Below are 15000 nucleotides of genomic sequence, written 5' to 3'. Positions count from 1 at the left end.
CGGTCTGATGGATATTCTCCCCCCAGAAGGGCCTTATCGGCCCCCGGTCTGATGGATATTCTCCCCCCAGAAGGGCCTTATCGGCCCCCGGTCTGATGGATATTCTCCCCCTAGGAGGGCCTTAGGATGACGCACGTCTTCGTATCTCAATGGCCCTGATTGGAACATGTACCGTGGACTCTTGTCCCTGTGTATAGTTAACCCTCTAAGACCCGCATTAATTTCTACTTGCAAAAAAATTCTACTTGGTATAAATCTGATCTCAGCTCAGAATGGGTTAATCAGACCAGTGTGTGTCCACTAGTGGAAACCTCGTATGAATCTGATCTCAGGTCAGAATGGGTTAATCAGACCAGTGTGTCCACTAGTGGAAACCTCGTATGAATCTGATCTCAGGTCAGAAGGTGTGTTTTCTTTTCACCCACTGTTTTGTTTTTCTTCCGTCCCACCACTCCCAGAGGACGTGCGTGTACAGGACCACGGTCCAGTCCCTGATCTACCCCATCTCCTGCACCACGCCACATCGCTTCGAGGTCTGGACCGCCACGGCGCCCACCTACTGCCACGAGTGCGAGGGCCTGCTGTGGGGCATCGCCCGGCAGGGCATGAGGTGCGCCGAGTGCGGCGTCAAGGTCCACGACAAGTGCCAGGAGCTGCTCAACGCCGACTGCCTGCAGAGTGAGTGACCACGGAGACGTTGGTCGGTTGGTCGGTTGGTTGGTTGGTCGGTTGGTCGGTTGGTCGGTTGATTGGTTGGTTGGTTGGGTGGTTGGTTGGTTGGTTGGTTGGTTGGTTGGGTGGTTGGGTGGTTGGTTGGTTGGTTGGTTGGTTGGTTGGTTGGTTGGTTGGTTGGTTGGGTGGTTGGGTGGTTGGGTGGTTGGTTGGTTGGTTGGTTGGTTGGGTGGTTGGGTGGTTGGGTGGTTGGTTGGTTGGGTGGTTGGTTGGTTGGTTGGGTGGTTGGTTGGTTGGGTGGTTGGGTGGTTGGGTGGTTGGTTGGTTGGTTGGTTGGGTGGTTGGGTGGTTGGGTGGTTGGTTGGGTGGTTGGTTGGTTGGTTGGTTGGTTGGTTGGTTGGGTGGTTGGGTGGTTGGGTGGTTGGTTGGGTGGTTGGTTGGTTGGGTGGTTGGTTGGTTGGTTGGTTGGTTGGTTGGGTGGTTGGTTGGTTGGGTGGTTGGTTGGTTGGGTGGTTGGTTGGTTGGTTGGTTGGTTGGTTGGTTGGTTGGGTGGTTGGTTGGTTGGTTGGTTGGTTGGGTGGTTGGGTGGTTGGGTGGTTGGTTGGTTGGGTGGTTGGTTGGTTGGTCGGTCGGTCGGTCGGTCGGTCGGTCGGTCGGTCGGTCGGTCGGTCGGTCGGTCGGTCGGTCGGTTGGGTGGTTGGGTGGTCGGTTGGGTGGTTGGTTGGTTGGTTGGTTGGGTGGTTGGGTGGTTGGGTGGTTGGGTGGTTGGTTGGTTGGGTGGTTGGTTGGGTGGTTGGTTGGTTGGTTTGTTGATTGGTTGGTTGTTTGGTTGGTTGGTTGGTTGGTTGATTGGTTGGTTGGTTGGTTGGTTGGTTGGTTGGTTGGTTGGTTGGTCGGTCGGTCGGTCGGTCGGTCGGTCGGTCGGTTGGGTGGTTGGTTGGTTGGGTGGTTGGTTGGGTGGTTGGTTGGTTGGTTGGTTGGTTGGGTGGTCGGTCGGTCGGTTAGTCGGTCGGTTGGACGGTCGGTCGGTCGGTCGATCGATTGATTGATTACAATTTTACAATTTCGGCATTTATCAGACGCTCTTGATCCAGAGCGACTTACATTAAGCAAGAACAAAAGCATGGCATACATCACATAAATACAAAGTAGTTATCATGAATCATGTATAAACTAAGAACGTAACAGTGGAGTATCTATTCTATGTCAACTATACATACTATACTATACTATATCATATATTATACAATACACATGTGTACTATAAAGTGCTATGACTACATAAAATGTAATTATAGTGCTGTCTACGTAACGATTGATTGATTGATTGTATTGATTGATTTTATTGAGTGCACGGAGACGTTGATTGGTTCATTGGTTGGTTGATTGGTTGATTGGTTGATTGATTGATTGATTGATTGATTGATTACAATTTAACAATTTAGGCATTTAGCAGACGCTCTTGATCCAGAGCGACTTACATCATCCCATTCTGGGCGGGAACCCCTATTGGTATCTTACCCCCCCTTAGGCCGGGAACCCATATTTGGGTTCTGTACAGTATGTACAGTATTCAAAAAATGTAACATTTTTGATGCTGCTATATAAATATTTGAAGTTTTTCAGAAACCTTAGGTCAGGATTTAGAGGCGTTTTTAGAATCGGCCTCAGGCCTAAATGGGTTAAGCAAAAACAAAAAGCATGGCAATACATCACATATATAAAAAGTAGTTGAATGAATCATGTATAAACTAAGAACGTAACAGTGGAGTATCTATTCTATGTCAACTATACATAGGCTACTATACTAATATTATATATTATACAATACACATGTGTACTCGGGGCCGGATCTACCATATGGGCACTTTGGGCACGTGCCCAGGGGCCCTTGGGCACCAGGGGCCCCTCAAAAAGAAAAAAAACAGAAACATTACAGAAAATGTCCCTGCGAATCCAAATGAAATAAATGGTGTCTAAAAAGATTAGTGTTTTATTGTTGGTGAGAAGGGCAGCTGAAAAGTGCAATTGTGTGTAAAGCAGCAACAATGCACTAGATTGGCTGTCACTTTTGGGGGGTAAGCAACCGGAAATAGGCCAATATAACGGCATAAAACCGCCCCAAAATGGCTCCAAAACAGCATAAATGTTGCGCGCGCATGAAGGGGGGGCCCTTCGAGCTTCAGTGCCCAGGGGCCCTCAGTGGTGTTAATCCGGCCCTGTGTGTACTATAAAGTGCTATGACTACATGAAATGCAATTCTAGTGCTGTCTACGTAACGATTGATTGATTGAATGATTTTATTGATTGGGTTAAAACACCAAAAGGGGGGTTCCCGCCCCCAAAATGGCTTACGTCACATGTCACATGTCTCCCCCCCCCCCCCCCATTCTGACCAACCAGGAGCGGCGGAGAAGAGCTCCAATAAGACCGGCTCGGAGGATCGCAACCTCCACATCATGACGGCCATGAAGGACCGCATGAAGACGCGCGAGAGGAACCGCCCCGAGGTGTGTTGGTGGCAAAGATTTGCACATAAACACCATGGTATTGATTCATTGAATGTAGCCTATACTAGCCCATTCTGACCTGAGATCAGATTCATACGAGGTTTCCACTGGACAACACGCTGGTCTGATGATTAACCCATTCTGACCTGAGATCAGATTCTAAAAAAAAAACTGTCAGTCGTTCTTCAATTTTTCAAAAATAGCAGACCTTACAAGCTCGTAGCGCGCCACTCGGTGGCGCGCTATGAGCTTGTAGATCTGCTGTTTTTCAATAGCTAAAAGCATGACATGACGCTGACGCCACAATGGGTTCCTGTTCAGAATGGGCTAATTACCACCTGTTTCCTCACTGACAAACTCATTAGAGACTGCCGACTCATGTGAACCTATTTCAAACTGTGTGAGTTAACTATAGAATGGAGTCCAAGGAATGGCCGTCTCTCGTTACTCCTGAAAGTGTAAAATATGTGTTGGGGACATGTGTGTGGGGAGTTGGGAGGGAAGCTCTGGAGAGAGACACTAGTCCATGGGCCATATGAGATGTGACAACACCGAAAGGCTACTTATCATTTTTGAGAAGCTCTATGTCTGTAGATAATATTTTGGTATGATAACCCTTCCTAAGTGATAGCTAAATTGGTATCAGCTGATAAAGGTACCCTCCCCCATAAGAATTGCCATTTTAGATACAGGTGCATATTGTGATATTGGCTCATTTTCAGGACATATGTCAATATGGTTTGCTATAGTGTTTGGAATCATTTTGAAGAGGACACTTTAAGATTTCATGCAAGCCCTTTTGTGTGTATGTGGGACAAGTACAGTGGTTACCAGTGCTCTTCGAACTTAGAATAAAACATTTTTTACACAATATTTTCCTAAATCATATATTCTTTCTTTTAGTTCTGTGCCATCAAGAAACATCAGTGACACTAGTCTCTCTCCGGTGTGATGACATATACAATAAAATAATGGAGTTTGAATCCTGATGGTCGAGTCCTGCTTCTTCCTGATGTTGTTTACTTACTAATAGTGAGACCATTAATTCCCATCGCAGGTGTTCCAGGAGGTGCGCCTGGTGTTCGGCGTCACCAAGCTGCTCCACGCCCAGCACCTGAAGAGCATCAAGCAGAGCGTCCTGGACGGGACCTCCAAGTGGGCCGCCAAGATCTCCGTCAACAGTACGTACAGTGGTGTTCCATCCCTTAGTACCGGCCTGACACCTGGAGGTTTCTACAGGTACCTAGGAACCTCTGGAAGCCACACCTCTGATGGGTGTGGTTTAGTTTCAGTAGCAGTGTTGTTTTCGTCGACTAAAACGAAGACGAAAAATGTTCGTCGACTACCTATTTCCACTGACAAAAACAAATGGAAACTAAATGAAAACTAAGCTACGATGACTAAAACTGTAAGACTAAATATACTGACAATTCCGTCGATAAATACAAACTAGAATAAAATGTTAGGAAGGGACTATAGTGGACAAGAGATCCAGTATAAGTCATGTTACACTGGGTTGCATGCTGAAAATAGCTGATCTACAAGATCACAACGCGTCGCAACGCGACGCGACGCGTTGTTAGCTTGTAGATCGGCTATTTTCAGCAAGTGTAAAAACAGTCATTACGACTGCATCAAGACCCACCAAAATACATTTAAGTCGACTAAATCAACTGTAGATTTAGTCGACTAAAATCTTATCACATTTAGTCGACTAAAACTAGACTAACACTAAGACATTCCAGGTGACTAAAATGTGACTAAAACTAAATGAAGTTTCAGTCCAAAGACTATGACTAAACTAAAATAGAAATTTGCTGCCAAAAACAACACTGTACAGTAGGAGGCAGCGGTGGCCGAACGGTTTGCGGAGCGGTCTTGATATCGTGAAGGTCGCTATAGTTCGTATCCCCGGACCGGCACGTTAAAATTACCACAGCTGAAGTGCCCTTTGAGCAAGGCATTGAACCTCTACCATGAAATGTTCTATGAGCAGGGCCTGGCTGTAAACAAGTTCTTGAGCTTAGTCCAGTTACCCTGGGTAAACATAGTACCTTTCCTTTCCTTAGTCCAGTTACCCTGGGTAAACATAGTACCTTTCCTTTCCTTAGTCCAGTTACCCTGGGTAAACATAGTACCTTTCCTTTCCTTAGTCCAGTTACCCTGGGTAAACATAGTGCCTTTCCTTTCCTTAGTCCAGTTACCCTGGGTAAACATAGTACCTTTCCTTTCCTTAGTCCAGTTACCCTGGGTAAACATAGTACCTTTCCTTTCCTTAGTCCAGTTACCCTGGGTAAACATAGTACCTTTCCTTTCCTTAGTCCAGTTACCCTGGGTAAACATAATACCTTTCCTTTCCTTAGTCCAGTTACCCTGGGTAAACATAGTACCTTTCCTTTCCTTAGTCCAGTTACCCTGGGTAAACATAGTACCTTTCCTTTCCTTAGTCCAGTTACCCTGGGTAAACATAGTACCTTTCCTTTCCTTAGTCCAGTTACCCTGGGTAAACATGGTACCTTTCCTTTCCTTAGTCCAGTTACCCTGGGTAAACATGGTACCTTTCCTTTCCTTAGTCCAGTTACCCTGGGTAAACATAGTACCTTTCCTTTCCTTATTCCAGTTACCCTGGGTAAACATAGTACCTTTCCTTTCCTTAGTCCAGTTACCCTGCAGGGTAAACATAGTACCTTTCCTTTCCTTAGTCCAGTTACCCTGGGTAAACATAGTACCTTTCCTTTCCTTAGTCCAGTTACCCTGGGTAAACATAGTACCTCCATCCTATCAGAGAAGACATGTCTGTCTCTCAGGGAGTGAAAGACCTATCAGAGAAGACCTGTCTGTCTCTCAAGGAGTGATAGACCTATCAGAAGTCTAGAACCGATGTCTCCGCCTCAGACTTTAGGATTACACACACACACACACACACACACACACACACACACACACACACACACACACACACACACACACACACACACCTAGCTCACAGGACTTTACATTGCAACATGTGAATTTACAGATCGGCTCTTAAACTGAAAAAGCATTACTGATGTCAATCAATACATCAGACAGATGTACAGTATTTGGGTCTTGTGCAGTTGAAGGTGAAAATATCTGACCTGAGATCAGATTCTAAAAATGTCTTCTACATCCTGACAGTTTTCTGAAAAAGCTATGTTTCTATGTCAGTCGTTCTTTGATTTTTCATAGCAGACCTACAAGCTCGTGGTCTGCTATTTTTCAACAGCTAAAGTAGAACATAATGCTTAAAACACCAAAAGGGGTTCCCGCCCAGAATTGGTTAATAAGGCCGTTTTATAGTAGCCTGCAGCTCTACACTGTCTGAGTCAGTCATTAACCGTTTCCGTTCATACGATGCATGAGGCCGTCATAAGGATTCCGAAAAATTAGTGCCTATGACGTCTGTGGACGTCCTAGCGGCGCAGGGCGAGATAAGAATATTCCGAATTTTTCCAATTTTTTTTTTTGGCATTTCGCTTTTCGCTCAGTGCAACTATTAGCTTGTCATTGACTCCCATGTTAGCGCGGCGGAAAGAATGACTCGTATCTCCTAATCCAGGGCGCTCTCCGTGGTGATGAACGGATCACTATGCTGGCGCTTCATTTCTGCTCCTCTCTCCCGCAAAATATGAACGCTTTTTGAAGCGTAAAAAAATTAATTAAGATGATCGGGGATGTGAGGTCACTTTGTAAAGTCAACTTTTTTAGGAAAGTGTTTCCGGTTCATGGCTTTCAGAGTAAAAGCGATCAGACAACTCTGGCACCCCGGAGCTTCTATTTTGATGCACTTCCGGCACTAAATGTGTTTTCTGACCTGACGTCGAAATTTAAAAAGAAATAAAAAAGTCTTCTGTCAGTGATGCTCAATATTTCATGTCAAGGACCCCAGAAATGATATGTAATTGGCCGCCGAAACCCATCTGAAAATATGTAGTTCCAGGGACCCCCCCCCCCCCCCCCCCCCCCGAAGTAAAGATTTGAGTCTGCTCATGACAGAATATATATTCAAAGAATTGTGCCACGTTTTCACGATTTTTCAAAAATAGCAGACCTGCAAGCTCATAGCGTCGAAAGCATCGTCTTCTCCATATATGGTCGACTGCCAATTATTGCAGACACTGAACAGAGTTTTGCCGATGCCTGATCAGCTCTGGGCTTATTGGGCATGCCTGCAATCTGCAGGCCCCTCACGACTGATTTGTGGACACACACACACACACACACACACACCCCTATTGGTCCCCCCCAAACCATCGGCTTCACGGATTGGACAAACTTTGTGTGGTGTTTGTGTCTCTGAACGAATATAAGTGAAGACGCAAAATGTTCCATGCATTTACACATCAGGACTCGACCAATAGGATACCATTGACCAATAGGATACCATTGACCAATAGGATACCATTGACCAATAGGATACCATTGACCAATAGGATACCATCGACAAATAGGATACCATTGACCAATAGGATACCATCGACCAATAGGATACCATTGACCAATAGGATACCATTGACCAATAGGATACCATTGACCAATAGGCTACCATTGACCAATAGGATACCGTTGACCAATAGGATACCATTGACTAATAGGATACCATTGACCAATAGGATACCGTTGACCAATAGGATACCATTGACCAACAGATACCATTGACCAATAGGATACCATTGACCAATAGGATACCATTGATTGACCAATAGGATCTCATTGACCAATAGGAGTTATCCACTGTGGTACTGCTGTGAGTAATGTTACGCTGGGCGGTGAGTCTGAGAGGACCAGCAACAGCCAATCAGAGAGCTGTGACAGTGAGACACATTGACCCCTTTTCCACCGGTTGGTTCCCAGTGGGAACCGGTTCAGTTCTTTTTGGTTTTTAGTCCATGAGCCAGAGCTCCAAAATTGGTGGGCAAACTATACCCTATATTAAATTGTTTATAGGATCAATACAAGTAAATTAATACATGATAACCCTTCCACAGTAGTAGCTTTTTCATGTTTTTGATTATTTAACATATTTTCCTACATAATGCCTAATTTGCATATTTAAAAATGTAAAATTGAGTACTTCGTGTAAGTACTCAATTGGGAGAGTTTAATGGTGATAACAATCTAATATAGGTATGGTTTTGCCCACTCAATTCATAATTCACGTTTCAATTTTGGAGCTCTGGCTCATGGACTAAAAACCAAAAAGAACTGAACCGGTTCCCACTGGGAACCAACCGGTGGAAAAGGGGCCTGTGTGTACTCCTTTGGAGGTCAGAAGGATCACATTGATGTGCACGTCTTCAACACAGTGTCTTTGACCTGGAGGAAGTTGACCCCAGTGACCCCTGGAAGAGGAGAACGCCACCTTGAGGTTCCCTCCAGGCGCTACGGCCACACAGCTGTGCTGATTGAATATACTGTCTACCTCTGGGGAGGGAGGACTAACCAAAGTTATAATTACTTTAACGTGCTTTATGCATTTGATGTCGACGCCCACAGATGGTTCAAACCACAGGTTTCTGGGACCGTTCCAGAGGGGAGGAGCGACCACTCAGCCTGTGTGTTGGGGAAGGTCATATTTATCCATGGAGGATTGATCCAGACTGGATACACTAATGACATCTACAAGTTGGACACCACCTCAATGGTCTGGTCTTTAATCAACACCAGAGGAACTCCACCTAAGGCTTCATACAGTCACTCTGCTACCATCATCGGGTCAAAGATGTTTGTATTTGGGGGCTGTGGGGGTCCGCACCACGACACCATCAGAGTGTTTGACACACAGACCAACCACTGGATGAACACACCTTCTACACATCCTCTACCAGAAGGACGCTGGGAACATTCAGCCTTTACCTACAATGGAGAGCTGTACATATTTGGTGGCCGTAATTGTGAAAACAATGTCCATTACTTCAATGATCTGTGGAGATTCAACCCAGAGACCTTCTCCTGGAAGAAGGATAAGCCCAAGGGGAAACGCCCACATGGGATGAAGAATATGTGATGTTGCATGCTGGGAGATCGTGTCATCCTCTTTGGAGGAGACAACAGACCAGGTGACCTGTATGTCTTAGATTTCAGTCCTAGCCTCAAGACATTATGCAAGCTGTCAGTTATTCAGTACGGTCTGGAGCAGTCTGAACTCACACACAACATCAGGTGGGAACTGGCAGCCATGACTGGCAAAAATTAACCCACTGGGAGGAGACCCTGGCGCAGACCAAAGCGCAGTTGGAGGAAACATCGAGTCACTGGCCTTCGAACGTCTCGGAATCCCCCAGGAGGATGAAGTCACTAATGTTCCTCTGGAGAGGGAAGTCTGGAGCTCTCTGGTGGAGCTGTTGCCCCCGCGACCCGACTACGGATAATCGGTTGAAGATGGATCTTCAACCCCCCACTCCCCCAACCCAGCCCCCCCCCCACAAAATGTCTGTGCACGTCACTGGCAGATGATTTGATTGGCTGGCAAAAGCGATTGGCCAGAGAGTGTGTTTTATTTTTCATTTATTTGTTAGATGTTTTTTGTTTTCTTCGAAAGTGAAATAGCGCTTGATCTGCTTTCCACCACTAAGCTCATTAACCCATTCTGGGCGGGAACCCCTTTTGGTGTTAGCATTATGCTAACAGATCTACAAGCTACAAACAGATCTACAAGCTCGTAGCGCGGAGCTTGTAGGTCTGCTATTTTTGAAAAAAATCGAAGAACGACTGACATAGAAACATAGCTTTTTTCAGAAAACTGTCATTTTCCACCAGTCAAACCATTTTGGGAGCCTAGACTGTTTTCGGAAATATGTGACCAGCAAAAGATACAACAACAATATTATATTATATTATATTATATTATATTATATTATATTATATTATATTATATTATATTATATTATATTATATTATATTATATTATATTATATTATATTATATTATATTATATTATATTATATAGGTTATATAGATAACCTACAACACCTCCAAACTCAGTTTTTACCCAGCATAATCTGATCTCAGGTCAGAATGGGTTAATCAGACCCAGTGTGTGTCCAGTGGAAACCTCGTTTGAATCTGATCTCAGGTCAGAATGGGTTAAAGGCTCATATACATACTCCAGATTTTGGTGATGGCTCATCACCGCGGTGTAGTTTTTAAAGGGTTGTAAAACTACACCATTACGTCAGTCAGTCGCGGTGATGATCAGCTATCACCGCGGACACAGACCCATCTCTCTGTTTTTACTATCACTCTGGAGCTATATCACCCCGTTCACCGATTGGTCTAGATTAAGTTGGGTAAACCACAGGGAGGCGGGGTCAGTCCTTATAAGGACATCACCATCGCGAGTATGATGGCCTCGACTCTTATCACCGTTTTAGGTGATACGCTATCACCTAAAACGGTGATAACCTATCACCAAAAACTGGAGTATGTATTCTGCTGCTGAAGTCTGCCTGGAGACACAGGCTGAACTCAGACGTGTTTTAACACAGGCTGAACTCAGACGTGTTGACTGCCAATTATTGCAGACACTGAACAGAATGTTGCCGATGCCTGATCAGCTCTCGGCTTATTGGGCATGACTGCAATCTGCAGGCCCCTCACGACTGATTTGTGGACACACACACACACACACACACACACACACACACACACACCCCTATTGGTCGTCGTCCCCCCCCCCCCCCCCCAAACCATCGGCTTCACGGATTGGACAAACTTTGTGTGGTGTTTGTGTCTCTGAACGAATATAAGTGAAGACGCAAAATGTTCCATGCATTTACACATCAGGACTCGACCAGTAGGATACCATCGACCAATAGGATACCATTGACCAATAGACTACCATTGACCAATAGGATACCGTTGACCAATAGGATACCATTGACTAATAGGATACCATTGACCAATAGGATACCGTTGACCAATAGGATATTATTGACCAATAGATACCATTGACCAATAGGATACCATTGACCAATAGGATACCATTGATTGACCAATAGGATTTCTCCACTGTGGTGGTGCTGTGAGTAATGTTACGCTGGGCGGTGAGTCTGAGAGGACCAGGGACAACCAATCAGAGAGCTGTGACAGTGAGACACTGTGTGTACTCCTTTGGAGGTGACGAGGATCACATTGATGTGCACGTCTTCAACACAGTGTCTTTGACCTGGAGGAAGTTGACCCCAGTGACCCCTGGAAGAGGAGAACGCCACCTTGAGGTTCCCTCCAGGCGCTACGGCCACACAGCTGTGCTGATTGAATATACCGTCTACCTCTGGGGAGGGAGGTCTTACCAAAGTCATAATTACTGCAACGTGCTTCATGCATTTGATGTTGACGCCCACAGATGGTTCAAACCACAGGTTTCTGGGACCGTTCCAGAGGGGAGGGAGAACGACTCAGCCTGTGTGTTGGGGAAGGTCATGTTTATCCATGGAGGATGGACCCAGACTAGATACACTAATGACATCTACAAGTTGGACTCCACCACAATGGTCTGGACTTTAATTAACACCAGAGGAACTCCACCTCCTGTTTCATACTGTCACTCTGATACCATCATCGGGTCAAAGATGTTTGTATTTGGGGGCTGTGGGGGTCTGCACCACGACACCATCAGAGTGTTTGACACACAGACCAACCACTGGATGAACACACCTTCTACACAGCTTCTACCAGAAGGACGCTGGGAACATTCAGCCTTTACCTACAATGGAGAGCTGTACATATTTGGTGGCCGTAATTATGAAAACAATGTCCATTACTTAAATGATCTGTGGAGATTCAACCCAGAGACCTTCTCCTGGAAGAAGGTTGAGCCCAAGGGGAAACGCCCACATGGGATGAAGAATATGTGCTGTTGCATGCTGGGAGATCGCGTCATCCTCTTTGGAGCAGACAACAGACCAGGTGACCTGTATGTCTTAGACTTCAGTCCTAGCCTCAAGACATTATGTAAGCTAGCAGTTATTCAGTACGGTCTGGAGCAGTCTGAACTCACACACAACATCAGGTGGGAACTGGCAGCCATGACTGGCAAAGATTAACCCACTGGGAGGAGACCCCGGGGCAGACCAAAGTTGGAGGAAACATCGACTCACTGGCCTTGGAACGTCTCGGAATCCCCCAGGAGGATGACACAGACAAAATGTCTGTGCACGTCACTGGCAGATGATTTTATTGGCTGGCAAAAGCGATTGGCCAGAGTGTGTTTTTTCTTTTTCATTCATTTGTTAGATGTTTTTTTTTTTTTCGAAAGTGAAATAGCGCTTGATCTGCTTTCCACCACTAAGCTCATTAACCCATTCTGGGCGGGAACCCCTTTTGGTGTTAGCATTATGCTAACAGATCTACAAGCTACAAACAGATCTACAAGCTCGTAGCGCGGAGCTTGTAGGTCTGCTATTTTTTTTTTTATCGAAGAACGACTGGCTTTTTTCAGAAAACTGTCATTTTCTGTGTGGAGTTTGCATGTTCTCCCCGTGTCCCCTAGGGTAGGTACCCTCACAAAAACATGCAGTAATCCTGGTCTCTAAAACTACCTCCCCCTGGCCAGCCGGGACGCCTGATGGAGGGGAAAGGATCTGGTTGGAATAACGTGCTCCTTCCACACGCTACGTCCAACCAGGGAAACTCCCCCCTGTCAGGTGTAAAGGAGCAACTTGGACACTCAAGCATGAAGGAAGTATGAGTTAAGTCCGTTGCTCTCCCTAGGTTCGGCGGAGGGTGTGTAGAGCCCAGGATCACATCACAGGTGATACGCTATCACCTAAAACGGTGATAACCTATCACCAAAAACTGGAGTATGTATTCTGCTGCTGAAGTCTGCCTGGAGACAGGCACGTGTTTTAACCCATTCTGAACGGGAACAAATTTTGATGTTGGCATAATGTTGTGCTTTAGCTATTGGAAAAATAGCAGAGCTACAATCTCATAGCGCGCCACCGAGTGGCGCGCTACAAGCTTGTAGGTCTGCTATTTTTGAAAAATCGAAGAGTGACTGACATTTTTAGAATCTGATCTCAGGTCAGAATGGGTTAATCAGACCAGTGTGTGTCCAGTGGAAACCTCGTATGAATCTGATCTCAGGTCAGAATGGGTAAATTTTTTATGCACATTCATTGACATCCAAGACTCTTATATATTATGCAGTCATATGTGACCAGATTTGACTGAGAGACTGCCATCGCGCACATTCCAGCTTTTCACCAAACAAAAACTTGTTTTCTTTTTTTTTTTCAAAATGAGTTAATGGCACAGGCAGACTCTTCACATACTAGAGCATGTCTGAAATAAGTGTCAGAGCTGAAATTGACATGTAAATATGAAATAAATGCTTAAACATGTAGCTAGGTGTAATGTTAGAGACCACAGAAGACATGTAAATATGAAATAAATGTTTAAAAATGTAGCTAGGTGTAATGTTAGAGACCACAGAAGACATGTAAATATGAAATAAATGCTTAAACATGTAGCTAGGTGTAATGTTAGAGACCACAGAAGACATGTAAATATGAAATAAATGCTTAAACATGTAGCTAGGTGTAATGTTAGAGACCACAGAAGACATGTAAATATGAAATAAATGCTTAAACATGCAGCTAGGTGTAATGTTGGAGACCACAGAAGACATGTAAATATGAAATAAATGCTTAAACATGTAGCTAGGTGTAATGTTAGAGTCCACAGAAGACATGTAAATATGAAAGAAATGCTTAAACATGTAGCTATAGGTGTAATGTTAGAGTCCACAGAAGACATGTAAATATGAAAGAAATGCTTAAACATGTAGCTATAGGTGTAATGTTAGAGACCACAGAAGACATGTAAATATGAAATAAATGCTTAAACATGTAGCTATAGGTGTAATGTTAGAGTCCACAGAAGACATGTAAATATGAAAGAAATGCTTAAACATGTAGCTAGGTGTAATTTTGGAGACCACAGAAGACATGTAAATATGAAATAAATGCTTAAACATGTAGCTATAGGTGTAATGTTAGAGACCACAGAAGACATGTAAATATGAAATAAATGCTTAAACATGTAGCTATAGGTGTAATGTTAGAGTCCACAGAAGACATGTAAATATGAAATAAATGCTTAAACATGTAGCTATAGGTGTAATGTTAGAGACCACAGAAGACATGTAAATATGAAATAAATGCTTAAACATGTAGCTATAGGTGTAATGTTAGAGTCCACAGAAGACATGTAAATATGAAATAAATGCTTAAACATGTAGCTATAGGTGTAATGTTAGAGACCACAGAAGACATGTAAATATGAAATAAATGCTTAAACATGTAGCTAGGTGTAATGTTAGAGACCACAGAAGTGAACCTTTTCAAGCCTGTTTTCTCAACTCCCTGTTTCTCTGCAAGACATTACTCTATAAGCCATATCTCCAAAACTGGAGGGTCAAACTGAACAACCAATATGTCAATTTGAAGCTATGATTTGATTGATATGACATGGAAAAACAAAAAAACAAAAAAAAATCCAATGGCAGTCTCTCCCCCAGGGGGGGGAGGGACCGGGGCTGACGGACAGATCGCTGAACCAATCAGGGCGTGCGCAAATCTCAGCCGCACGGCCCCGCCCCTCTAGACCAGAAACCCATACAGTATATAACACGTGATGTAATGTGACAATAACGATTGACTCTGATTCTTCTGTGTGTCTGTGTGTGCGTGCGTGCCTGTGTGCGTGTGTGCCTGTATGCGTGCCTGTGTGCGTGCGTGCCTGTGTGCGTGTGTGCCTGTATGCGTGCCTGTGTGTGTGCGTGCGTGCCTGT

General features: G+C 44.6%; 2 protein-coding genes across 2 annotated transcripts in view; both read left to right on the top strand.

Moving 5' to 3' along the window:
- Positions 1 to 15000, top strand: part of LOC310867063 (protein unc-13 homolog B-like) — a gene marked incomplete at both ends in the record, with an annotated part of 127538 nt that overhangs the window by 2079 nt on the left and 110459 nt on the right. Inside the window, 3 exon segments of the mRNA XM_083776857.1 lie at positions 459 to 678; positions 3076 to 3182; positions 4240 to 4363. Of these exon segments, the coding sequence (XP_083632983.1) occupies positions 459 to 678; positions 3076 to 3182; positions 4240 to 4363 (451 nt within the window).
- On the top strand, positions 11627 to 12250 carry LOC310866413 (kelch domain-containing protein 3-like; the record flags this gene model as incomplete). The annotated part of the gene is made up of 1 exon (XM_083776017.1): positions 11627 to 12250. One exon carries the CDS (start codon positions 11627 to 11629, stop codon positions 12248 to 12250), a length of 624 nt encoding a protein of 207 aa, XP_083632143.1.

This window comes from Protomyctophum parallelum, assembly GCF_964188405.1.
Source record: "Protomyctophum parallelum genome assembly, chromosome: 11".
Classification (NCBI taxonomy): Eukaryota; Metazoa; Chordata; class Actinopteri; order Myctophiformes; family Myctophidae; genus Protomyctophum; species Protomyctophum parallelum.
This window is presented reverse-complemented; position numbering and strand designations above follow the sequence as displayed.